Source organism: Salvelinus sp. IW2-2015, linkage group LG11, assembly GCF_002910315.2.
Source record: "Salvelinus sp. IW2-2015 linkage group LG11, ASM291031v2, whole genome shotgun sequence".
Lineage (NCBI taxonomy): Eukaryota > Metazoa > Chordata > Actinopteri > Salmoniformes > Salmonidae > Salvelinus > Salvelinus sp. IW2-2015.
The window spans coordinates 15,128,096-15,155,694 of NC_036851.1; the positions used below are offsets into that span (position 1 = coordinate 15,128,096).

The 27,599-nt window shown below is 42.1% G+C and overlaps 1 protein-coding gene and 1 long non-coding RNA gene across 3 annotated transcripts; one reads left to right on the forward strand and one right to left on the reverse strand.

The window, feature by feature from the left end:
- Nucleotides 1-2,198: 2,198 nt before the first annotated feature.
- On the reverse strand, nt 2,199-27,425 carry LOC111969867 (coiled-coil domain-containing protein 120). Of its 2 annotated transcripts, XM_023996200.2 has the most exons (11): nt 26,282-27,425; nt 8,021-8,184; nt 7,827-7,929; nt 7,241-7,359; nt 6,298-6,402; nt 6,073-6,193; nt 5,432-5,491; nt 4,842-4,998; nt 4,578-4,679; nt 3,197-4,222; nt 2,199-3,094 (listed from the first exon to the last, which is right to left on the reverse strand). In XM_023996200.2, the coding sequence occupies exons 3-11, from the start codon at nt 7,873-7,875 to the stop codon at nt 2,998-3,000; spliced, it is 1,836 nt and encodes a 611-aa protein (XP_023851968.1). In that variant the 5' UTR covers nt 7,876-7,929; nt 8,021-8,184; nt 26,282-27,425; the 3' UTR covers nt 2,199-2,997. The 2 variants fall into 2 exon arrangements, with proteins under 2 accessions (XP_023851968.1, XP_070301653.1); XM_070445552.1 differs by lacking the exon at nt 8,021-8,184.
- On the forward strand, nt 8,524-12,481 carry LOC139028339 (uncharacterized). Its single transcript, XR_011480524.1, has 3 exons — nt 8,524-9,499; nt 11,831-11,884; nt 12,060-12,481. It is a non-coding gene; the product is annotated as an uncharacterized lncRNA (long non-coding RNA).
- Nucleotides 27,426-27,599: the final 174 nt, after the last annotated feature.

Genomic DNA, 27,599 nt, shown 5'->3' on the forward strand with positions numbered 1-27,599 from the left:
TAAGTTACATCACCTGATAAAATACATTTACGACCCCCAATGCACAGCAGTTTGGTCATCAGTTTCAGGTTTAGACTAGCTGGAAGAATTTCACACAKTAACTATTGAATGGAAAAACAGCAACACTTAAAACCATATAACATTCCACTAAAGGTACTTGWGAGAAAAGGAATATTTTCAGCTGTAAAACATGCCAATAGATGAAAAYCCATGGCATTCATGAGTCTATTATCCTCAGTTAAAATGAAAGATCKTTATTAGCTACGTACATACTTTTTTGTTTTCAGATGACAGTTTGCACCGTAATGATCAATAAAGAAATACACGTACACTTTCAATATTATTCCAGAGGTATTCCTTTCCTACCATTAATTTTTGTTAATTATGCACTTTTATAATGGTATAATCATGAACCTATGATACACAAGAACAGACAAGCACATACATTATAATTACAAAAGTATGTGGACACCCCTTCAAATTAYCYGATTCTGCTATTTCAGCCACAACTATTACTGACAGGTGTATAAAATCGAGCACACAGTCATGCAATCTCCATTGACAAACATTGGCAGTAGAATGGCCTTAATGAAGAGCTCAGTGACTTTTAACGAGGCAKCGTCATAGGATCCCACCTTTCCAACAAGTCAGTTAATCAAATTTCTGCCCTGCTAGAGCTGCCCCGGTCAACTGCAAGTGCTGTTATTGTGAAGTGGAAACGTCTAGGAGCAACAACGGCTCAGCAGCGATGTGGTAGGCCACACAAGCTCACAGAACGGGACCGCTGAGTGCTAAAGCACYTAGCGCATAAACATRGTCTGTTCTTGGTTGCAACACTCACTACCGAGTTCCAAACTGCCTCTGGAAGCAAAGTCAGCKCAATAAGTGTTAGTCTGGAGCTTCATTAAATGGGTTTCCATGGCTGAGCAGCCGCATACAAGCCTAAGATCACCACGCGCAATGCCAAGCTTCGGCTAGGGCGATGTAAAGCTCGCCACCATTGGACTCTGGAGCAGTGGAAACGCGTTCTCTGGAGTGATGAATCACGCTTCACCATCTGGCAGTCCGACAGACAAATCTGGGTTTTAGAGGATGCCAGGAGAACGCTACCTGCCCCAATGCATAGTGCCAACTGTAAAATTGGTGGAGGAGGAATAATGGTCTGGGGCTGTTTTTCACGATTTGGGCTAGGCCCCTTAGTTCCAGTTAACGCTACAGCATACAATGACATTCTAGACGATTCTGTGCATCCAATTTTGTGGCAACAGTTTGGGGAAGGCCCTTTCCTGTTTCAACATGCCAATGCCCTAGTGCACAAAGCGAGGTCCATACAGAAGTGGTTTGTCGAGATTGGTGTGGAAGAACTTCACTGGTATGCACAGAGGCCTGACGTCAACCCCATCGATCACCTTTTGGATGAATTGGAACGCCGACTGCGAGCCAYMTCTAATTGCCCAACKTCAGTGCCCGACCTCACTAATGCACTTGTGGCTGAACGGGAGAAAGTCCCAGTAGCAATGTTCCAACATCTATTAATATATTAATGCCCATGATTTTGGAATGAGACGTTCGACTAGCAGGTGTCCACATAGTTTTGGTCACGTAGCGTATCATGGGAAGCTTATAAAAGGGTCGTTCTTGAATTGTGGTGGCATTAATGACTTAAAATATTTTTTATCATTATGATAACATTGTGCCAACACTAGGAGTAGCGTATGACAACATGATACATTGGAAATGGAATCTCCTACTAGCACAGTTCTGACATAAGGCCTGCTCATGCCATCATTCAGCAGTGCCATCCCTAGCCCTGTTCTTGTTAGACCCCTTTAAAAGGAATTTATTGTCAAATCTTTCTTATTATCATGATACATACAGATCCAAATATGTGGTTTATTGTTGATCTTGAATGTCCAATTGMGCCACAAACATTTTCTTATTTGCTCAAACTTGATACCCTGTCAACCATTTTCTGGTTTTCAAGTGTTCTCTCTTGGGGGAAATGTCCCATCCCACTGTTCTACTTGCTTTTGAGGGGTTAAGGCTTTTGACATTCATAAAGTGCTCTGAAGGAAAACATGTTACYCAACTGAATGAATGGAAATGACTAGAAAGTTCATTAAACGACTGTCCTAGACCACTAAAAGCCCTCAGGTGTTTATCTGAACGTTACTATTATGACATTTCAGCAGCTGGACTCAAATGCAGAAAAATTRGATTGCATGAAACAACTCAATTTGGCAACAACAGGCATTACTTTCATTTGTTGATTGAAGACTTAGCTTTGAAAGGATTTGTGTTAGCATTGCAGATTATTAGAAATAACTCATGTTTTTACTAAAGGTAGGGTTCTGTTTTAAACACAGAGCCACAGCTCCTGTTCCTCAGTCTACGATATTGCAATTTAAGTCCCCATTCATTTAACAAAAATGAGAAATAGCAAGCCAATGCATGTTTGATGGACAGATTAAAAGATAAGACAGATGTAATATATTCATCTTTACAAACATGTACATTTACACATTCACTGGTGTCTAAATACTTTTTAGATCAATTGAGTTCATTACATATTTTTGTAAATCACAAGACTAATGAGCAATAAATGAACTCTTCTATATCTATTCTTTATATCTCATAAGATACAAAATAGTAATTTAGAATACATATACTATATTCTGTAAAAAATTATATCTTGGGAGATTTGTTAGGTTAAACAAGGAGGATGTTTGTTACATGTGGCTTGGGTCTGACCAACGATAGAATACAATACAGTATACGGTAGCTACAGAATAACAGGGCATTCAGAACGGCTTTACAGTCTTTTTCTGCTGGGTTGTAATGTGTTTTTTTTAGCTTGTGAGGTCACCTTATATCAGCTCCTTTTACATTGTTTGGATCTGTGTGTGCGTGTCTGTGTGTGTGTGTGTGTGTGTGCGTGTATGTGTGCGTGTGCGTGTGAGTGTGTGCAAGTATGTGTTAAAAACTGATTCAGCTACATTAGACCAACGTGCCAGGGTCAGCGCTGGGCTCCTTCGGAGTCATGTCTTGCATCTGAGGATGAACGGGCTCTTGATAGAGTGAGAACTCCATTGACCTGCCATAGAGAGGGCACAAATCATCACAGCACTCAAAAGTACCGTAATCTGCACCTGTGTGAATGTTACCAACAATCATTACAAAGTACAGAAATACTCACCTTCCATGCAGTGGGTGGCCATGGAAGCTGGCTGACTGAGACATCTGGGACCTATGGAGTGGATCACCTTGTATAGACTGAGCCTGGTGCACCAAAGGGTGAGGGTGTGAGAGGCGGGAGACCCCTGCATCATGCCCCTTTGACGTGGTAGTAGGGTAGCCGAGGGCGTTCCTCAGGTACCAYTCTCTGAGACCCTCCAGCGCCAGGGCTTTATGTAGACTCCTCGTCGAGTCCTCAGGTGTTGGGCGAGAGAACTGGGGAGGCCTGTGATTGAATGAGGGGCCGGACAGCTCAGTCTGGTAGGGGTGCAGGTTGGGAATGGAGGAGGTAGTGGAGCTTGGGGCAGGGTGGGGAGACTCATAGGCAGAGAGCAGGATGGTGTCATGCTGCAGGGGGATGAAGGGTCCACAGGACTTGGTCCGCGTGACTTTGACTCTGTGAGGCTCAGCCTGGGAGCCACGGATCACCATGGGGCTGTAGGGTGGGGCAGCACTGGGTAGATGCACCTGGGATAGGGAGAAGCCGTTGGCTTGAGGAGGCACTGCAGCAGTGGACGATCGAGGAGAGGAAATGTCCTGCCAGATTCTACCTGTTGATTGGTACAGCTGGTGTTGCACTTGAATCCTCTGTTGCTTCCCCCAGATGTAATCCATTAGGAGCTCYTTGTAACCCCCTCCCCCTGCTTCTCCTCTCCCACCCATGGACAGCCGCATGTTGCCCTGCTCCACAGAGCCGTCCAAGTGCCTCTCAGGACTGCTCAGGTGGATGTGCCTCAGCTTGCCATCAGTGAGGGTCTCAGAGCTTTTGTAAGGCCCTCCTTTGGGGGGCATCCCGTTCCTGGGGCCTGGGTCCTCWGGGAGACTGGAGCGGTCAAGCAAGGCCTCAGAACTATTGCTCCGCCGGGCACGGGAGCTGTACGGGCAGCCTCTGCGCTCTGAGGAGCCTTCCTGGGTTAAGGGCACCATATGAGGTACATCCAGGCTGCCAGACCACTGCTTTAGTGCAATCCCACCAGAGCCATCCGATCTGAAGGAGAGAAAGAGAGCAACGAGCTTATTGTAATAGGTTAGTCCTAATGTAAACACAGTATCTTTACATTTCATATTCCATTGATTGAATGTGTGATATCAAAGMGAGCATGATATAAGTATCTATGGCACTAAGCATCTGACTTCTCACAAAATAAATCATCTTGTGAGCTTTGATGATAAAATGTTGATGCAAATGTTGATGCAATGTTTACCATGGCTGGCATGTRCTGTAGTCTAATTACCTGCTACACTCATCTGTTACTCTGTCAGCCTCTCTGTCATCATAGTGGGTGGGTAGCAGTGGATGTGCTGCATTAAGCAGAAGCACTGGACCAGAGGAGGAATATTACCTGACATGAACACTGATTGGGGCAGTCCGGGCGATGAGGGGGGTAGCAGGAACACTTCTGCCTTCAACATTAGATGTACTCCTTGGTAGAGAATGACTTGGGCTAGGAAAAAGACATGATTCATAGCAATTAGACACAAGAAAGAAGGAGTGGCGTTACACGAGTACACACACCACACACACACACCACAACACACACACACACAACACACACACACACACACACACACACACACACACACACACACACACACACTGACAATACCTGATGGAGCTGGTCACAGAGTTACGGCGCGTCCTCATTTCATAGTATATCTCCACTGGGGACAGTTTCCTACAGACCTGGTGGTCTGGGCTGCCCAGGGACAGACGGGGCTGGGACATGGAGCGGTGGTCTGCTGCCACACTGGGAGAGGACTCCTCTAAGGGAGGGAGAATATGGGGTTTGGTCTTAACTAGAGTCACTCTAACTCACAATCGACACGCAAATACAGTAAACAGAACATTCTCTTTCATGACCATAATCAGACAGCAGCCGTATAATTCAGAATTTAAGGAATACAAATGTAATTCTTCACTCTTCTCATATTTACGATAGGTACTGAAATGTGATCTGTCATCTAGTAACTGATTATAAACTGTGAATATGCACAGTACCAATCATCCAATCTCTCTTTTTCTGTAGCCTCACCGAATAATGCAATGAAAACAAACTCTGTCTAGACGTTTGGATAATATTTTGCAAGACTTCAGTGTTTGGGCGAAACAGACAAAGATAACTGCTCAATGATTTTTACCCACTAGCATTAACAGATTCGGTTGTTATGATTGTTTTTGCAGCTCTGGCTGACTCACCATTGTCATGGGATGTTGAATCTGACATGGAGCTAGTGCTCTCTGACATCACCGTGTCCTCTGCAAGAAAAACAAACACAACCTCTTTTATATCACAGGGAGTAGAGACCAAATACACATACCATCACATCATTGGAGGGGACAGGAAAGGAAACTGGCTCATATCAAAGTGAACTTCTATGAGGTTAACCTTTCACTGCAGTGGGCTAAATCAGGGTCACATAGAGAGTTTCTTGGTAGTCTTAAACAAATACACCTGACACACATGGMTATAGGCTTTAAAACAAGAAGACACCTGTACCATGTCGGATATAGAGTTGAAATGTATTACATTTTGAGTTTGCATCCCAATATTACACTTTATATACAGTACATCACAGAAGATTGAAATATAACAAAACCGTTTGACATAGAAACACCGGATTTCCGGCAGTAATTTGTATTTATTTTATTAATTATCAAATTATGAATAATATGAATAACATTCCACCAATGAAGCCACTAGGTAATTTGACTGCAGGAAAGGGCTACCCAGTACCCAGTTGTTTGGCCTAGATAGATATCATGGAAACATTGATCAAGATATGTATGTATAGCTGTTAACACGTCTTTGAACTCTGCTGTACACAGCACTGCCTTACCTGTGTGGCATCCCCGGTGAACGGTCCTCTTGCTGTTTGGGACATTCCTGTCTGACTCTGAGTGCCTGTATAGAGCACCACTGAAGATYGTTTTCATCTGCCTTCGCTGACCTGTCTCATCCTGCACAAAGCAATAACTTAGTCAGTTATGTGTTGATAACCAGTATTAACAGACATACAGGACCTCTGTGATCAGTGTCATAGTATTTGAGAAAGTCCTCTGACCTCTCCCTTGGTGTTGTTATGTGGCAGGCCAGCCCTGCGCTGTACAACGGGAGCTCTCTCTCCTGTCTCCAGGGGGAAAGCATGTGGGACCTTCCCGGTCAGCTCCTGCAGACAAAATACATGCCACAGAATTAGCCTAGTTAGATTAAAAAGCGAACACTGTTTTCATGTAGCCAATGCCAAGTCAAATGTCATACTGTCTGTTATATAATATAGTTATATAATTGAGCAATAGAAACAAATGTAATAAACACTGATACATATACTGTTACAGTCTCCGGTCTTTGTATCTTAAAATTGTTGATTGTTGCGCTGGAATACATGTGCTAGAACTAATGTGATAATAGTCCAATGAAGATTAAACTATGTTGGTCAAGAATAGTATCATTTGAATGGTGGTACATCCGACCACCAAATCAAAAGTACTGTATATAGAGAGTATATAGAGAGCGTTTCCATGCATTAATAATCTTATTCTAGAGAGAAGCTGAGACACATCTGTGTTCAATTTCAAACCAAAAGCAMGGGGATGTGTGAAACAGCTGTGAGTGAAAAGCTGGAGCTGCTGCCTGGTATGTCTGGCTCTGCCTCTGGAGAAATCAGGCTAACATTGATATGCTGTCGCTACATATTCTTGACTCATGCAGCTCTGGAAGGGGAAAGCTTTAAACTTCGCTATGTAACAAAAGTTGCCAAATGTTGTTCTTTCATCTGTAGCCAAACTCAGTGAGCCTGATTTACAATTTCAGGTGGTTGAGGTTTACAGGGCTTTAGAGCTACTCCGTACTGAGTCAGATACAGAAAACAAACCCAAAGTTGGTTTATGCTTTTCAATAATCTGATAAAGCACACGTCTCTATATCATGGCTTGGGTGATTGGAGCCATTCCCTCTAACTTGCCTTGAGACCTACAATGGTTAAAAGGTAGGAGAGAGGAACTGACCGCCTCCAGCAGACACACTTGTCTCAGCTCTCCCACTCGGCTGCTGAGGAGGTCCTCCAGGAGTTGCTTTCTCTCCTGCAGTGCGGAGATGCGTTCAGCTTGCAGCTTGCTGTCCTGATCTGCACACCAACACACACATCAACACATGCAGCTAAGACAACAACCATTTATACAATTACTTTGTAGCAACAATGGTGTTACTAGGTAATTACAGTATTACTGAGTACTTAAAATATTGTGTAATTGCATCAGATTATCAATTAAATTCTGGGGGCAGATGTGTTAGAAAAGATACTAGAACGAGGAGCGYAAGCAGGGCGGTAGTTCCACCCCCCTGTCTCTGCAAGTTCCGGCAAGTCTGTGGACCAAATTGTCCCCTCCCCGAAAGATGTGAACACCTGCGAAATTGGGATTTGTCCGAATGATCAGTGACGGAAAAATCTGTGCACCGGAACAAAGTTTGTTGTTAGTCGTTACATCCCACAGGCTGTTGACAGATGCTACYATACCATCTTATGTTACATGCGTCTGTCCACAAGAGATTAGTAAGTACCCCCAAATCTCTTTGTGGAGGTGTAAAACTCACCTGGAGCCCCCACACCCATGGATGTGATTAGGCGCCCTTTGACCTCCATGTGGTCTGATTTGTGAGGTCTTGCTTCTCAAACCTCAGCCAATCAAAACCTCACCTGTTGAGAGAGAGCACTGTGATTACCTAATAGAAATGGGACAAATAATGTAGGCCTAGAGCACAGGTTGGTTTAAATACATTCATCTTACCTAGCAACTTCAAGCATGTGTTCTCCAGTAGTTTGGTTAGCCATCTATTTTTGTTAAACCAGTAAGAATGTGTGTCTTCCACTAGTAAAAAACAGTAAAGTGATCCCAGCCACCGCCAGTGGGGGGAGCCTCTGTGACTCTTTTCAGGTGTCTAATGCTAAATCCTGTAACAGAGAGGCAGAGAGTTTCAATTTTTGTGACTAAATGTGACTAAATGTGACTAAAAACAAATAGGCCTACAGTTAATATAGAATAAGAACCGTGTGTGTTGTTTCAATGATAGACTATCAGGCCTAGCCTGTCTATGCCCATCGTATTTGCATTATATAAAATGTATGCTTGGTGGCATAGGATGGCTTCATGTTAACAGGTTAATTCAAAAGTGTGCTTAATAGAGTGATTCAAAAATTTAATAACTTAAGTATTTAACATGATAGTGTAGACTGTGCCAACATAATAAATAATATTAAAGCAATTGTACACGAGGGCATGGTAAACAACTGTTTTAGCACTGCTGTGCTGCGATCGTAGGCCTGCCTGCATAAAATGTATCTCTTAGCTCTGACAATCATGTCTTTGAAGAGGAGTGAGAGTGAAACAGAATTAATAACGTATGGAGAAGAACAGATGGAGYGAAACCTAAACTGTGTTTCATGTCTCAATTTCCAAAGGTAACCAACACAATATAAAATAATGAACCAAAAGTAACAGCAATAACTTTGCACTGAAAGTAAGACACAACCTGCTCTGTTTATGCACAGTTGCACACATTCAGTGAAGACAACTTACACCCAACAGTTTATTTCAAGTGACAGCATTCTCCACATGTTCTCTAAAACAGTGGCTCCCAAACTTGTTTGTGTTGTGAGCTGAACCTTCAGGATTTTCTTGTGACTCACCCAATAACTCAAAAACAACATTTCTAGTCAGAAACCCAGGAACACATCCCACAAGTGGGTCCTGATTCATCATTTTGGAAACATTGCTTCAAGATATTTAGCTGACATCTCAACAGAACCTTTAAAGGCAGTCTAGCACCTATTTTCCAATGCCAGAAACACATATAATAGTAATTTAGAGCACCCCAATAAAACGTTCTCAAATGACAAACTCTTAAATGAATTGTTATAATYTTGTAATGTTGTTCCAGAAGGTGGGTTTGAGGTTCTCTAAATCAAACTTCAGAAACAATCCCACAACGCTCTGCAGTCAGCATCACTCGGTYAATGAAAAACTTCTAAAAAGTGGGATAAATTTGTGAATGTTAGGCGGGCGAATTGGGCGTCTACTCGTCAATCTGCGGGCACATTTCATCCGAGAACTTCCATGGCAATCAACAATGGAAGGAGGGCTTCAGCAAAAATGTGCTTCTCAAAGTGGATGCTGCACCTACCATTAATGTTGCTTCTTAAGCATCTCAGACAGCTAGCAACACCAGCAGAGACCGCAAGTATGATCACTGGCATGGAAGTGAACCAGGTAATTGAAAGAGCAAGCTAGCATSCTACCTCTATGCTAACGTTAGCTAGCCATAGAGCTACCGCATTTAGCTGACATCTTTTATCTAAACACTGATAAAACTACGCACATGTAAATGTCTGCCATCTAACTGCTGWTGCTGTCATAGATAGGCTTMTACTATGGGAAAGAGTCGTTTAAGGTCTTTTGGGGGMCTGCTGTGTTGCGGTAATTCGTCACTCTGTGGCTCTGGGGGAGTTTTCTATACGGCCTGCTGAGTGCGGGCTAAACTGAAATGCTATGCTTTGGCCATGGCTCGGACCGCGGATCAGGTGTCAGGTGTCACTTCAGATAAGCCCCYGAGCCATGTTTTCTTTTGWGGGATYGATTTRGGTCCATGGGAAAGTTTATTTTTGGATCTTAGGATCAATGTAGTCACAGTTGTTTCTTGTTGAAGAGGCAGCAMATTACTTTTAGCTTGCTATCCTCTTACTCCATTTCTGGATGACTTTTTGTCTTTCTTTCTAGCTGACAAAATAAGTGAGCTAGATTTTGTTTGTGTACTACCATATGTCGATAACATAGCTAAGTTTATCACTGGTATGGGCTAGTAAATATCCTTAAACCTAGCCAGTTAAACAGTGATGGCTGCAAGCTAAACCCTTAGAGAGACAGAGGAGAATTCACGTTCTGTTTCATCTGCAGCTGGCTTTCTGATGTTCACTCAAATATGTTTTTACACATTTAATTATTGAAATTATATTTTTATTCTATAAAGATTGTAATTGTATCAATATGTTGTGAATATTGTTGAAAATCCTCAGAGCCATTTTACATACAAAAAAATGAAGTTCCACTTGGTGCGCCCCAGTTTACCATGTACAGGCAACATGTTCCTCCACCGTTTGAGTCATAGAAATTACAATCTTGCSTTCGGGGTTTTCCGGCAGTCTATAATGGTTTTTATATGCAGGGAGCATAAATTGTACAATTTGTAAACTAACAAATAATTTTCAAGTTAGAACSCATGTATACTGAACAAAATATAAACGCAACATGTAGATCCCAGATCAAAAACACAAAAAGTTAAATTCTCTCATTCTGTCCACAAATTTGGTTACATCCCAGTTAGTGAGCATTTCTTCCTAGCCAAGATAATCCATCCACCTGACAAGTGTGGCATATCAAGAAGTTAAATAAAGAGCATGATCATTACACAGGTGCACCTTGTGCTGGGGACAATAATTCTGTATACATCTGGCTCTTCTTTGGACACTGTGTTAACAAACCTCCAGATGAGCTTCAATGCCATACAACACTCCTTCCATGGGCTCCAACTGCTCTCAAATGTAAGTAAAACTAAATGCATGCTCTTCAACCGATCGCTGCCCGCACCCGCCCGCCCGTCTAGCATCACTACTCTGGACGGTTCTGACTTAGAATATGTGGACAACTACAAATACCTAGGTGTCTGATTAGACTGTAAACTCTCCTTCCAGACTCACACTAAGCATCTCCAATCCAAAATTAAATCTAGAATCGGCTTCCTATTCGCAACAAAGCATCCTTCACTCATGCTGCCAAACATACCCTCGTAAAACTGACTATCCTGCCGATCCTTGACTTCGGCGATGTAATTACAAAATAGCCTCCAACACTCTACTCAGCAAATGGATGTAGTCAGTGCCATCCATTTTGTCACCAAAGCCACATATACTACCCACCACTGAGACCTGTATGCTCTCGTTGGCTGGCCCTCATTTCATATTCGTCGCCAAACCCACTGGTTCCAGGTCATCTATAAGTCTTTGCTTGGTAAAGCCCCGCCTTATCTCAGCTCACTGGTCACCATAGCAGCACCCACCCGTAGCACGCGCTCCAACAGGTATATTTCACTGGTCATCCCCAAAGCCAACTCCTCCTTTGGCCGCCTTTCCTTCCAGTTCTCTGTTGCCAATGACAGGAACAAATTGCAAAAATCACTGAAGCTGGAGTCTTATATCTCCCTCACTAACTTTAAGCTTCAGCTGTCAGAGCAACTTACCGATCATTGCACCTGTACATAGCCCACCCAACTACCTCATTCCCATATTGTTATTTATTTTTTGCTCCTTTGCACCCCAGTATCTCTACTTGCACATTCATCTTCTGCACATCTACCACTCCAGTGTTGATTGTTAAATTGTAATTATTTCGCCACTATGGCCTATTTATTGCCTTACCTCCCTAATCTTACTACCTTTGCACACACTGTATATAGACTTTTCTATTGTGTTATTGACTGTACGTTTSTTTATCCCATATGTAACTCTGTGCTGTTTGTCTCACACTGCTTTGCTTTATCTTGGCCAGGTCGCAGTTGTAAACGAGAACTTGTTCTCAACTGGCCTACCTGGTTAAATAAAGGTAAAAAATAAAATGCCACTCTAAAATGTGCAATTTTGTCACACAACACAATGCCACAGATGTCTCAAGTTTTGAGGGAGCATGCAATTGGCATGTGGATTGCAGGAATGTCCACTAGAGCTGATGCCATAGAATTTAATGTTCATTTTTCTACTGTAATCTGCTTCCAACGCAGTTTTAGAGAATTTGTCAGTACGTCCAACCGGCCTCACAACCGCAGACCACGTGTAACCATGCCAGCCCAAGARCTCCACATCCGGCTTCTTCCCCTGCGGGATAATCTGAGACCAGCCACCCGAACAGCTGATGAAACTGAGGAGTATTTCTGTCTGTAATAAAGCCCTTTTGTGTGGAAAAACTGTCTCCCCAAGTGGGTGGGCCTATACCTTCCCAAGCCCACCCATGGCTGTGCCCCTGCCCAATCATGTGAAATCCATAGATTTGGGTCTAATTAATTTATTTCAATTGATTGATTTCCTTGTATGAACTGTAACTCAGGAAAATCATTGAAATTTTTGCATGTTGCATTTATATTTTTGTTCTGTATATATATGAGTGGAGACCATCCTCCTCAGTGAAAAATAAAAATAGTAAAACATTAAAGTTCTCCTTTTTAGATAGACTCTACTGAATATTTTCACGTCACCAAATAATTGATTAAAACACAATGTTTTGCAATGCAGATCTACAGTAGCCTCAGCCGCACTCTGTAGGGTAGCTACCACGTTGTAGCCGGAGGACAGCTAGTTTCCGTCCTCCTCTGGGTACATTGACTTCAATACAAAACCTAGGAGACTCATGGTTCTCACCCCCTTCCATAGACTTACACAGTAATTATGACAACTTCCAGAGGACATCCTCCAACCTATCAGAGCTCTTGCAGAATTAACTGACATGTTGTCCACCTAATCAAAGGATCAGATAATTAATCTAGTACTGAAAGCATAAGCTACAGCTAGCTAGCACTGCAGTGCATAACATGTGGTGAGTAGTTGACTCAAAGAGAAAGACAATAGTTGAACAGTTTTGAACAAATTAAGGAGAAGCGAGAGAGAGCTTGCTATATTTCGTAGTATATATWTTTTTWACTTTCACTTACTTAGKTAGCTAGTTTAGCCTACACAAACACCTGGCTCAAACAGAGAGGGATGACATGTTAGTTAGCTGTAGCTGACTATGGCTGTCCAACACTGGAACTCTTCCAAGTCAATGTAAGCTTTTGGTTTTATTAATTTATTGCCACTGGGGCRCGCCGGTGTAACTGTTTAAKTGCTTGCTGCTGACTGTACACAGTACTGCATGATTGTAACGGGTTTACTAACGCGTTAGTTCTAGTAGCTATGTTGACTATGACGTGACAATGATGTAGGCTGTGTAGCGGTTAGTGGTCATGATATGAAGGTTTGGCTTGGAAAAGTTGTTTCACCTGGTCACAGACAGCTGATGTGTTGTGCACTGAAGTCCACAAGCGAAGAGAAAAGGTGAGAGGAGGACAGCGAGTAAATCGATGCGAGAAGGAACGATATATACAACGAGCTACTTGTATGTGTCTACTATGAAAGTGAACTGTGTTTGCGTGTGATCAAGGGTGTGTTCATTGCGCCGATTCTGTTGAAAACCGTTTCTTAAACGGAAGCAAACGGAATGAAACCGGGATAAAAATACTTGAATTTCTCCAATAGAAACTCTCGTTTACAACTGTTGGACTAGTGATTACACCCTAGATCAACTAGATGCAGGCAAGAGTGTGAATGTGTCACTGTCTGTCACCTTGGTTAATCAAAATTCTCTCGACCTGTGCACCTACAGTTGAAGTCGGAAATMTACATACACTTAGGTTGGAGTCATTAAAAGTAATTTTTCAACCACTTCACACATTTCTTGTTAGCAAACTATTAGATTTGGCAAGTCGTCAAGACATCTACTTTGTGCATGACGCAAGTAATTTTCCAACAATTGTTTACATACAGCTTATTTCACTTATAATTCACTGTATCACAATTCCAGTGGGTCAGAAGTTTACACTAAGTTGACTGTGCCTTTAAACATCTTGTAAAATTCCAGAAAATGATATCATGGCTTTAGAAGCTTCTGATAGGCTAATTGACATCATTTGAGTCAATTGGAGGTGTACCTGTGGATGTATTTCCTGCCTATCTTCAAACTCAGTGCTCTTGCTTGACATCATGGGAAATCCAAATAAATCAGCCAAGACCTCAGAAAAAAAATTGTAGACCTCCACAAGTCTGGTTCATCCTTGGAGCAATTTACAAATGCCTGAAGTACCACGTTCATCTGTACAAACAATAGTACGCAAGTATAAACACCATGGACCATGCAGCAGTCATACCGCTCAGGAAGGAGACGGTTCTGTCTCTTAAGATGAACGTACTTTGGTGCGAAAAGTGCAAATCAATCCCAGAACAACAGCGAAGGACCTTGTGAAGATGCTGAAGAAACAGGTACAAAAGTATCTATATCCACAGTAAAATGAGTCCTATATCGACATAACCTGAAAGGCCGCTCAGCAAGGAAGAAGCCACTGCTCCAAAACTACCATAAAAAGCCAGACTACGGTTTGCAAATGCAAATGGGGATAAAAGATCGTACTTTTTAGAGAAATGTCTGATGAAACAAAAATAGAAACTGTTTGGTCATAATGACCATCGTATATTTTGGAGAAAAAAGGGGAGGCTTGCAAGCCGAAGAAACACCATCCCAACCGTGAAGCACGGATGCCAGCATCATGTTGTGGGGGTGCTTTGGGTAGTGTGTCACGGGGGACGTAGGTGGTGAAAGAATCAGACGCAGAGAGAGAGCCGCTTGGGAAAAATATTCCTTTTACTATTACACAAAAATGATAAGCCCGAACATACAGGCGCAGAGAAACACTTGCAAAACCCAAAACAAACGCACGTAACCAAAAGACAATCCCGCACAAAACAAGGGCGGGTCAAACTCCTAAAATAGGGAAGCTCATTTCGAAACCAAAAAAACCACAGGTGCAACTAATCAGACAAAACAAACAGACAAACGAAAAAGGATCGGTGGCGGCTAGTAGGACGGTGACGACGGCGCCAAGCACCGCCCGAACAGGCAGGGGAGCCAACTTTGGCGGAAGTCGTGACAGTATGTGGGTATATTGAAGCAACATCTCAAGACACAGTCAGGAAGTTAAAGCTTGGTCGCAAATGGGTCTTCCAAATGGACAATGACCCCAAGCATACTTCCAAAGTTGTGGCAAAATGGCTTCAGGACAATAAAGTCAAGGTATTGCAGTGGCCATCATAAAGCCCTGACCCAATCCCATAGAAAATTGTGGGCAGAACTGAAAAAGCATGTGCGAGCAAGGAGGCCTACAACCTGACTCAGTTCACAATCTCTGTCAAGAGAATGGGCCAAAATTCACCCAACTCATTGTGGGAAGCTTGTGGAAGGCTACCCGGAACGTTTGACCCAAGTTAAACAATTTAAAGGCAATGCTACCAAATACTAATTGAGTGTATATAAACTTCTGACCCACTGGAATCCGTGCATAAAGCAAATAAAAGCTCAAATAAATCATTCTCTCTACTGTTATTCTGACATTTCACATTCTTAAAATAAAGTGGTGATCCTAACTGACCTAAATCAGGCAATTTTTACTAGGATTAAATGTCAGGAATTGTGAAACATTTAAACTCAGCTTTTGAGTTGACAACTGTACGTTGTCAACTTTTATTCATAGGCTAGGTTGTCACAACCTCATGATGTGTACAGGGAACATTCTAGCATCATCTGGTAGCCTAAACCTATCGATGTTACATTGAGCTGGGTGAATGGAATATGAATGACAGTTATCCAATATGTTGTAATAAAAAAAAATGTAATCCTCTAAATGGCACCGACCGCCACTGATGTATATTAGTTCATATACAGCACCAACTAAATAAACATCAGATAAGGTCCGTAATCTACTGCCTGGACTTTAAAGCCTGCCAGCAATGGCCAAAGCAGGAGGTTGCTCATCTCAGTCTAAAGAAGTCAGGGGTAGCCTGTCATTTTTCTTTGTGGTATTATTCAAAATTCCATGCAAGCTTGTTCCAAATCAGGCCTTATTCCCTTACGCTGCATAGAGAACAAACAATAGTGATACTATTCAGTGCCAGAGCATRTCTCACTCCAGAATCTTAGTCATAAAGAACAGGCAGCTCCTTGCAGTCTACTAAATAACCAAATCCTTCTTTCCTGAGCAAAACACCATCAACAACACAGAATGCCTCAAGGGCTAAGACTAAGGTTGGAACATTTTTAAGATGTGTACAGAGAACGGCACCATATTATCATCGTAAAAAAAMAACATGTATCTACCACCTCAGTCATACTATATGGGAGATGCATGCTTCAAATACCTCACACATTTAACATGGGGTTCAGTCCTGGAGTTGAGACGGTCCTGTTTGCACGTACTAGTGTGAAATTCCCCTTGTGACTTCACATTGATAGACACAGAGGAGCCTCTTAAACAAACAACTGACACAGTAATGATTCACTGTCCATTGACACTGATAGTCTGACCCAACCCATCACATGAATCCACTCCAGTCCTAGTCAATTGATTATTCTTCATTTAACTTAATCTGCACTGAAGAGGACATCATGTTATTGACCAGAGGGAGGTGGTGTACCAAACTTCGACCAAAATTATTAATAATGTACCATTCAACAGTCTAAAAACATGGGGAAAAGGGGCAAGACAGAGATTGATAGGAAAAATGGCGAGACAGACAGGAACAGTTGGGTGTCCACTCCCAACAGGAACCGTTGGGTGTCCTCTTGGATGGAAGTGGTSAGTTGATGCCTGGAGCCATAAGGCAGGCACGTCATCTAGGAATGTTTTCTTCCACACAAACCAAATAATACACAGCACAGAAAGGCAGTGTGAGCAGCTAGAMCTTTACTTTCCACAATCAGTTTAGAAAGTTCATAAATAATGAAGGTACGTTCATAAATAATCAAGGGAAACATGGCATGAGAGGGATGAGGAGCGGGTGAGCTGGTAAAATACAACAGCACTCCTATCTTACTGTTCTGGATTTACTGCCTTTTGAACCTAGAACCAAATAAAGCACACCTGAAAGGACTGCTGATCCCATGGTGTGAGTCAGAGGTAACTACTGGCACATCTGGAGGTCAGATGTGTTCAGAGACACAGGTACAATAACTCAGCACTAAACTCACATTCCTGAGTGAATCCTACGGGAAAGAAAGAAGGTTTAGAGGAAAATCATCAGTCAGACCAAATGAGGTAAGAGACAGTGAGATGAGTGGGATGATCAGAGAAACAAGAGYGAGTGACTATTGACAGTATAAGAACGAGATGGACACTTGGGAGACCRAGCCAGAATATGCTAGGAGTGAGACAATGGTTATCGTGATACAGATGAGCTGTGGAGAGAAACACGCTGATTAAAACATGAGCTGTGAGCGCAGGCAGGCAGCCCCTGTGCAGCTCGCATCACACGCATGCAAAATGCAAATCAGCCAGGAGTTTAATATTCAAGTCCAGGGGGGGCGCATAGTCAATGCTGCAGGGCAGGCCTCTCTTTCTGTTCTATAATGTCCACCCTCACAACACCACATATCTTTACAAGCTTAGCCTATTATATGATAATATTCACAGGCCGTATAGCCCCACCACTGCAGGGCAGGCAAAAATCCAWCACAGCTCAGTAAACAATGCGTCATTCCAGCCCATTTAAAGATACCAAAATGGCTTTCTTCTGTAGCATGGATTGTCCAAATACGTATTCATTTGCATATTTTCGTGCATACTACTTTGAATACTGTGATGTGGGCTACTATATCTTTGCCAAATGGAAATTGTTTCTGATTTATAGGAACCCAATGCTTTGATACCATTATGATMTTGATGCTACTAGCAGAGACTCAAAGAAGAGCAGCTGAAATGTGTCCTCGGCTCCAGTGCAGATATACCATCYGTGACACACTCAATCCTGGTGGTGGCTACAACCATTGTTTACACAGRTGCTGCCTGCTCCTGTCATGAATTGTCAAATGACACACAAACTCACCTCAACAGATATACCATAAATATATATACTCAGCATCAGAATTTAATAATAACTAACCAATTGTATTTTRTTAAACGGACCAGCATCCCTTTTTTTTTTAGAAGAGATCTCTCTTATAAGTAAGCTGTATCAAAAATATATATTGAATTTACCTGCTCTCTTCTTTAGCTCTGCCACATTTTCTCTATGTTCATTTGTGTAACTTTCCTGACTTGACTTCCGATAATAATAGTATAGTAAGTATGCAGTATTCCTGGAGGACAGTTATGGAGACTAAACCATTAGCATAACACAAGGGGTGGGGGATAGAAAGTTAACAATATAACAGGAAATGTCCACACCTGGGAAGGAACTTCAATTGAAAATGCAGAGTTTGAAATGCATATCTTACCATATGCATTTTGGCCGAGAATATGTTTTCCGTTTAGTTCATTTTATTGTCATTTTCATTTGCGTACCCCTCTAAACGTCCCTGATTCCTGTTGCGTTTGCAAGAGATACACTACATGACCAAAAGTATGTGGACACCTGCTTGTCGAACATCTCATTCCAAAATCATGGGCATTAATTTGGTGGTCGACGTCARCGGCCTTCTAGCCATCGCCGATCCACTTTTCATTTTCCATTTGTTTTGTCCTTGTCTTACACACCTGGCTTCAATCCCCCAATTACTTGTTCATTATTTAACCCTCTGTTCCCCCATGGTTGTTGGTGAGTGATTCTGTAATAGTGTCTGTGTGTAGCTGGTGTAGAGGAGTCAGGCGCAGGACAGCAGATATGAGTAATAAACGTAATTTACTCAAATATTCACAAATACAACACAATAAAATCGAGCCCACAATAACGGACCGTGTTACAAACAAACAATCACTCACAAACAACCATGGGGGAACAGAGGGTTAAATAATGAACAAGTAATTGGGAGATTGATACCAGGTGTGTAAGACAAGGAACAAAACAAATGGAAAATGAAAAGTGGATAGGCGATGGCTAGAAGGCCGGTGACGTCGACCGCCGAATGCCGCCCGAACTAGGAGAGGGACCGACTTCGACGGAAGTCGTGACAATCTTTTTTTCAAGAGTGTCCTGGCCAAGATAGGCAGCACCAAGTCATTACAAAAATGACAGACAAACAACATGAAAAACTACAAGTAATCTAGTAAAAAAAACAGAATTCACAAGAGTATAACAAAATCAAAAACAGCAAATTAAAAACATTGACAGGTCAGGGAATCAGTCTCAAGATCATTCATCAGTGATTWAAAAATACCAATCGGGACAAGTTCTTCCAGTTTAAAAGTATTTTGTAAGGCAAGAATTATGCAAGAATGGGCTGCCATCAGTCAGGATGTGACCCAGAAGTTAATTGACAGCATGCCAGGGCAGATTGCAGAGGTCTTGAAAAAGAAGGGTCAACACTGCAAATATTGACTCTTTGCATCAACTTCATGTAATTGTCAATAAAAGCCTTTGTCATAAGTGTCATGCTTGWAATTATACTTCAGTATTCCATAGTAACATCTGACAAAAATATCTAAAGACACTGAAGCAGCAAACTTTGTGGAAATTAATATTTGTGACATTCTCAAAACTTTTGGCCACGACTGTAGGCAGAGGGAGGGAAGCCATTTCGTTGGGGGGTGAGTGAGGCTTCGATGTAAAAAAGATATTGTAAATACAGTCTTCAGGATTTATTACAGTCATTCTGTCTCATTCAACAAGCTGCACCTGAACAGCCAGCCACCAGCTGGACCCTGTGGAGAGATTATGGAGGGTCAGGTGACCTTCCAATATGATATCGTCTCACTCTCTGAACTACTGATTATAACATGCTTATCAGCAAGACCCAGAGCAGCTTAGCACGTGGTGGCCAATCCTATGGCCAGCGCAGTATTCCCATTTTGAAATCCTGCTCCCTTCACTCTGCCCTTGATGGCTCGCTACCCTAGGCAGATCTGAAACAACAGTATAGGTGAAAGCAATCTGGTGATTCCTCCTACTACTAGATTTCTGGTAGGTTCAAGGTAGAACAGAATGTAATAAAAAATGGAATGTGGCCCTATGTCCATGGAGATTATTACTATACTGTTTTCCCACATGAAGGGATCTCTGTATCTATTCCAAATCCTTGCAGTGAAAATGTTTTGTCCTAATCCCCAAGCCCTTTATATTGGTTCAAATCCTCGCTGTTGGATGACACAGAGACTCATTGACACATCACAATGTGAATGACACAAGGTAACACTTTCGGCACTTTTACCTATCCAGCTGAGTCTGGGTCGGTGTGTGGGTGGGACCCAAGAATATTATTGTGTAGGCTACTTTACACAGAGTGTACAAAACATTAAGGACACCTGCTCTTTCCATGACATAGACTGACCATTTGAATCCAGGTGAAAGCTATGATCCCTTATTGATGTCACTTGTTAAATCCACTTCAATCGGTGTAGATAAAAGGGAGGAGACAGGCTAAAATAAGGATTGTTAAGCRTTTAGACAATTGAGACATGGATTGTGTACAGTGCCTTTGGAAAGTATTCTAAAATAATAAAAACATGTACTCAGCCATCTACACACAATACCCCATAAMGACAAATGCTCTGGATCGACGTGTACGACAGCGTGTTCAAGTTGACACCAATTACCAGCAACTTCGCACAGCCATTGAAGAGTGGGAAAACATTCCACAGAACACAATCAGCAGCCTGATCAACTCTATGCAAAGGAGATGTGTCGGGTTACATGACAAAAATGGTGGTCACACCAGATACTGACAGGTTCTGATCCACGGCCCTTTTTCTTAAGGCACAGTGCATTCAGAAAGTATTTGGACTCCTAGACCTTTCCACATTGTTACATTACAGCCTTATTCTAAACTGGATTAAATACATGTTTCCTCAATCCACACACACACTAGCCCATCATGACAAAGCAAAAACATGTTTAGAAATGTTTGCACATTTATAAAAAATAAAACCGAAATACCTTATTTACATAAGTATTCAGACCCTTTGCTATGAGACTCYAAATTGAGCTCAGGTGCATCCTGTTTCCATTGATCACCCTTGAGATGTTWCTACAACTTGATTGGAGTCCAGCTGTGGTAAATTCAATTGATTGGACATGATTTGGAAAGGCACACACCTGTCTATATAAGGTTCCACAGTTGACAGTGCATTTCAGAGCAAAAACAAAGCCATTAGCTGAAAGGAATTGTACGTAGAGCTCKGAGACAGGGTTGTGTCGAAGCACAGATCTGGGGAAGGGTACCAAAAAATGTCTGCAGCATTSAAGGTCACCAAGAACACAGTGGCCTCCATCATTCTTAAATGGAAGAAGTTAAGAACCACCAAAACTCTTCCTACAGCTGGCCGCACGGCCAAACTGAGCAATCGGGGGAGAAGGGCCTTGGTCAGGGAGGTGACAAAGAACCCGATGGTCACTTTGACAGAGCTCTAGAGTTCCTCTGTGGAGATGGGAGAACCTTCAAGAAGGACAACCATCTCTGCAGCACTCCACCAATCAGGCCTTTATGGTAGAGTGGCCAGACAGAAGCRAATCCTCAGTAAAAGGCACACAACAGCCCGCTTGGTGTTTGCCAAAAGGCACCTATAGACTCTCAGACCATGTGAAAAAAGATTCTCTGGTCTGATGAAACCAAGATTGAACTCTTTGGCCAGAATGCCAAGCGTCACGTCTGGAGAAAAACTGGCACCATCCCTACAGTGTAGCATGATGGTAGCAGCATCATGCTGTGAGGAATTTTTTCAGCGGCAGGGACTGGGAGACTAGTCAGGTTTGAGAGAAAGATGAACGGAGCAAAGTACAGAGAGATCCTTGATGAAAACCTGCTCCAGAGCGCTCAGGACCTCAGACTGGGGTGAAGATTCACCTTACAACAGGACCATGACCCTAAGCACACAGCCAAGACAACACAGAGGAGTGGCTTCGGGACAAGTCTCTGAATATCCTTGAGTGGCCCAGCCAAAACCCAGACTTGYACCCAATCGAACATCTCTGGAGAGGCCTGAAAATAGCTGTGCAGCAACACTCCCCATCCAACCTGACCGAGCTTGAGAGGATCTGCASAGAAGAATGYGAGAAACTCCCCAAATACAGGTGCGCAAAGCTTGCAGCGTCATACCCAAGAATACTTGATGCTGCAATTGCTGCATAAAGTGCTTCAGCAAAGTAATGAGTAAAGGGTCTGAATACTTATGTAAATGTAACATTTTATAAATGAGCAACAATTTCTAAAAACCTGTTTTTGCTTTTTCATTATGGGGTATTGTGTGTAGATTGATGAGGGGAAAAAACGATTGAATCAATTTTAGAATAAGGCTATAACTAACAAAATGTGGAAAAAGTCAAGGGGTCTGAATACTTTCCGAAGGCACTGTATGTGTGCAATTCAGATGGTGAATGGGCAAGACAAACGATTTAAGTGCCWTTGAACGGGGTATGGTAGTAGGTGCCAGGTGCACCAGTTTGTGTCAAGAACTGCAATGTTTCTGGATTATTCACYCTCAACAGTTTCCCGTTTGTATCAAAAATGGTCCACCACCCAAAGGACATCCAGGRAACTTGACACAACTGRGGGAAGCATTGGAGTCAACATTGGCCAGCATCCCTGTGAAACGCTTTCGACACCTTGTAGAGTCCATGCCCTGAAGAATTGAGGCTGTTCTGAMGGCAAAAGTGGTGCACCYATATGACATTTTTGGCCAATACCGATATCCAATATTTTCCTTGGCAAAAAAAAAAACCCGATACCGATAACCGATATTTAAAAATMTTGCGGCCTTTTAAGGATTCTAGTACAGTTAAATAGTTAACACACATACATGGATGCAGCGGTCTAAGGCACTGCATCTCAGTGCAAGAGGCGTCACTACAYTCCCTGGTTCGAATCCCGGCCCGTGATTGGGAGTCCCATATTGCGGCGCACAATTGGCCCAGCGTCGCCCGGGTTTGGCCGGGGTAGGCCGTCATTGTAAATAAGAATTTGTTCTTAACTGACTTGCCTCATTTAATAAAGGTTACACACACACACCACTCTGACCAAAAAGTTATTTTGTTGGCATTTACGTATGTCCCCATTACCAGTAAAACATAAACAAAACCTATTTATTTCACTTACTTCCTGTGCTGTTTCCCTGTTCATTTGTTCAGTCGTTTCATTCTCAACCAGGATTTCATCATACATGTCAAGCAGTGAAGTTTCAGCTCTGTCTGTCCGTGGCCTCTTTTCCTCGGTACGCACTGTGTCCATTTCCATCTTGTCCAGCTGTGTATGTAACATTTCACGTAAACCCTGTTTCTTGTCTGCATCGAAGTAGCGGTCCTTGTACATAGCAACGAGCATGGTGGCGACACAGTGAAGAGAGAATGCCACCGAAACGCTTGTTCACAGCCTGTCGCCAGTTTTGTTGAGCAGGCGTTTCAATGCCATGACCGAGGGTATCACGTCTGCTGCAGGCGCAGTTAATGAGCTTATTTCTTGAGTCAGTTGTTCGAATGGYCCTAGCTGGTGTGTTCATGTTTCCAAGTTTCAAACATGTTCTCAAATGCATTGAAATGGCAGCAGCGGTATGACAACCAGCACATTCATGGGCATGAAATATGACTTTCCTCAGTACGAAATCCTCGATGACCCACTYTGCTMTCAGACTCAGCATGCTCATGGGGCTGATATCGCTGGTCCAAATGTCAATCATGAAGCTAATKGCAGTGACGCTATTACTGTGTAACTCCGGTAGGGCAACATCTGATAAATAGCACACTTGGTAACTTAGTGTGTACCGGTGCTCGACCAGTCGGCGAGCCAACATCACCCACGACAGAGAACGGTTGATTGTCAAGGGCAATGAATTCCATTATCTTGGCTTTAATGGATTTCGCCTTTGAGTTGTCTCGCTGAAATGTTCTTACTCATTCAAATGACTGCTCAACTTGTTGACTGCTCGATCCACACAGCAGACATTGTTGGCTAGGTTAGGAATGCATGTATAGCACTACATTTTACGTGGCGTCATTACGTCATGTACCTACGTTATATAGGTATGCACATCAGCTTTGACATCGGTGTTGGCATTTTAAGCTAATATCGGCCGACTCCGATATCTTCACCAATATATCGTGCATCCCTATTAGGAAGGTGTCCTTCGTGTTTTGTACACTCAGTGTATGTCTGGTAGCTGATAACTACATTCATGGAACATCAAGCCAGCTGCTCAAATCCTGTCAGTCCGTTCCAGTTCAACATCCAATAAATGGCATGGACATGGTGTCTCCTTGGCGCAACAGCCAATTATAATGTTTGTGTTCACCTGAGTCTGAAAACTCAATTTCCACACATTGTGAAGTGGAATTGACTGTACACAAGGTCAGAGCATGCTTTATAGAAAAGTAGAATAATAATTATACTTGATTTATATGAAACAATGACATGAGGAAGGCCAAACCAAGAAGGACAAACCAACCTGCAGCTRTAGTTAACTTTGGCTACAAGAAAACAGTGTGCACAAACGATACTCCTAGACAAGCATTCAAAAAGGTTTACCGTCTGCCGCCCACTGATTTCCAGACCATTCTTTAACTTCATGGATGTACTGTGACATCCTCTAATGGTCATGCTCAATGAACTCAAAGACCATGTGAAAAGGATAACTTCTAAAGTGATCAGTGCCAAGCATCACTGCATTTGCAACAATATAGAAAATCCTTTTCTGAGAACACTGCAGTGTTCCCAGACAGACCAAAGCGGCAGCAGCAGTGAATTACCCCGAGGCGCTGTCCGGGTGAACAGATTTGGACAAGTACCTCAGATCRTGGCAACTCTGGATATCCTTGTTCATGAATGTTTTTATAATAGTGTTAATATCAGTGCCGGTCAATGAGTGTGGGAACATGCACAACCTACAGACCTTGTCTCTAACAACTCCACTGTTAAAGCTGAAATTATAAATATATATAACATAATTAACCATCTTAAAGGTTGAGAAAATAAAGAAATATTTAATTATGTTGGATAGTCAGACAATAACAGGGACAGATTACATGAAAATAGCTTTTGAGAACAACAAGTAAAGGCTCTAGGTAGTAACTGTATAAACTATTGATGGGCCCAGTGTATGTATGTATGTTCCATATCATCATCATATGCAGCAACAGCTCGAGGACATTAAAGCCCCCCCATCAWACATGTGCCTCAGTAAATTCTACAAACGTAGTATTCCGAATAAAATCTTGATATCTTTTTGAAATTTAGWATGTGTCCAACATGATATGGGAATTCATCAATGTGTCATGATGAAATGTCAAAATGTAAGGTACAACCAGAAGAAATCACAACCCAAAATAGGTGTTTTGGTTTTTCATGTGACAAGAACACAGTGGGAAGGCTACAAAAATATTACAGTAGCAGCGGTGAGGTTGTTGAATAGAAGATATATAATTATAAAAATGATATTTAAAAAAGAGCATGCTACATGTGGCCACCTCCCCATTCAATTAAGCCCAGCTTAAAAGGCTAAAATAGCAGTAGCCTACCCTACATCTGCATAGATGCTGCAGATGGACACATTAGACTGGTACAGCCTAATCAAAAACAGCTGTGGGTTGATGAAGGCATCTCATATTGCATTTCTTAATTGCATTGSGTCAGGAAAGACTTTGAATGCACGTTTTTGTTCTAAAGTAATTCTACAAAATGATATTGCAGAAGGTTTTACTTGCCTGAAAGGGAACCCCGTGATGACGAAGATTTGAATCTCAAATTAATTAAGACGTTCCATGAACTCATGGCTTGAGTATATTATTGGCTATAGGCTAATATTTTCCATMATGTACACTTGACTATACTGTTACAACGAAGAGGACATATTAGAGCCTATAGAATCCCCATCACTGGGAGTATGACCGGTGTGTGCGGAGGTCTCCATGGTGCTGTTCAATCTGGTAATGCCACGGGAGACGGCCCGATCAAAGCGCTCGAGGTTATGTTCTTTGACTAAAATGTCACAGTGTAGCAATCAATGGACCATTCGCTACAATTTCACGATATTCTTCTTCTGCTTATCCAATGTGGCTCCATATTCCAATTGAAATGCATCAGCTGCCCCTTTCTCGCGCGTCTACAACCCCCATTCTCCCTTGCGTCGACGCCTTCCGCATCTCAAACGTGAAATCTGTCTTCACGGAAAAGGTTGTCCTACCTAGTGCAACGGACAAGATATAGAACGTTTTGAATAGCAGGTTTCATATCACACAGACCTATTAGTATAATTTCACTATCGGTCATGTTTCAGAATTAAATAAATACCTGCGTTTTGKCTACATTTCCAATCCGTGGCGCGCTCCGTGTCYTCCTACATTATAGCCTATACTGTTTGCTAAATTCACAAACCATGGCCACCACACCTTGTATGTAAATTAGTAACGTGCTCAAACCTTGATAAAGAACCAAATAGGCTTGTAGCTAGAATACCAAGTTTTTATTTTCATACGGTCCTTCACTGCCTCCTGTTGTAGCTAACTGACATTTTACAATGAATCCTATCCTGATAAAAAAAAATGTATTTGCCCTAAATAATATATAAATTCGTATAATGGATCACAGCCACAAAACTAATGGCCAAAATACTTATATTTTCATCACCTTTTTTTGGGGGGGGGGGGGCTTTATTATATCACCAGCATTTCCCCACTTTACAGATGCATATTTCTCCACGATACCAACAGTTACAAAGAAACCATATGGAATAACTGTCTGAAGTAGAAGGGAAAAAATGCACTGATCAGCCCCATAGGAATAGAATTCACATGCTTCAAACAAGGGGCTTTTTAAAGGGATTTTAAAAAATCATGATAGAATAATTTCGGGGTTTAATTATGATTTTTTAAATACAAATATTACTTATAGAAATAAAATGTTTTCAAAAATAGCTGTACAGAAAACGAAAWAGRGCTTAAATTTTAGCACATKTGTATTTTTCAGATGTATATCTGAAGAGTACATCTTCAACAGAGAGAGATCTGACTGTAGTTACGTAGCAACGTTTCCATGAGCACTGTGAAAGATACAGCACAACATGCTTAATTCAAATCAAGCAAGCCATTTGGCTGTGGTTCTCTTCAGATGATGATTGACAGTGGCAATAGGAAGATAATGCTTATGAGAATTATCACACTGTCTGTCARCCTCTAGAAGAGGTTCTGGAAGCCCTTCTCTCAAAACAACATTGTGTTATATGGTTGACAATGTGATAATCCCATCACAGGAGGTTGGTGGTACCTTAATTTGAGGATGGGCTCYTGCTAATGGCTGGAGAGGATTCAGGGAAACGGTACCAAATACAGGTTTTTGATGCCATTCCATTCGCTCCATTCCGGCCATTATTATGCACTGTCCTCCCCTCTGCAGCCTCCTGTGAATCCCATCCATGTAGGTCTTCAGTTGGGGCATTGGTTTCACATATTGATTTGCAAATCAATAATCTAATCKAACAATACTCATGTGCTAATGGTCAATAACTTGTTTGAAGGTTTCTTACTTTCCCAAGATAATCAGTGGTTTATCTACATGAGGAAATGTGGACGCACTGACCGTCCACATCGAGCACTAAACAGAAGAAAAATAA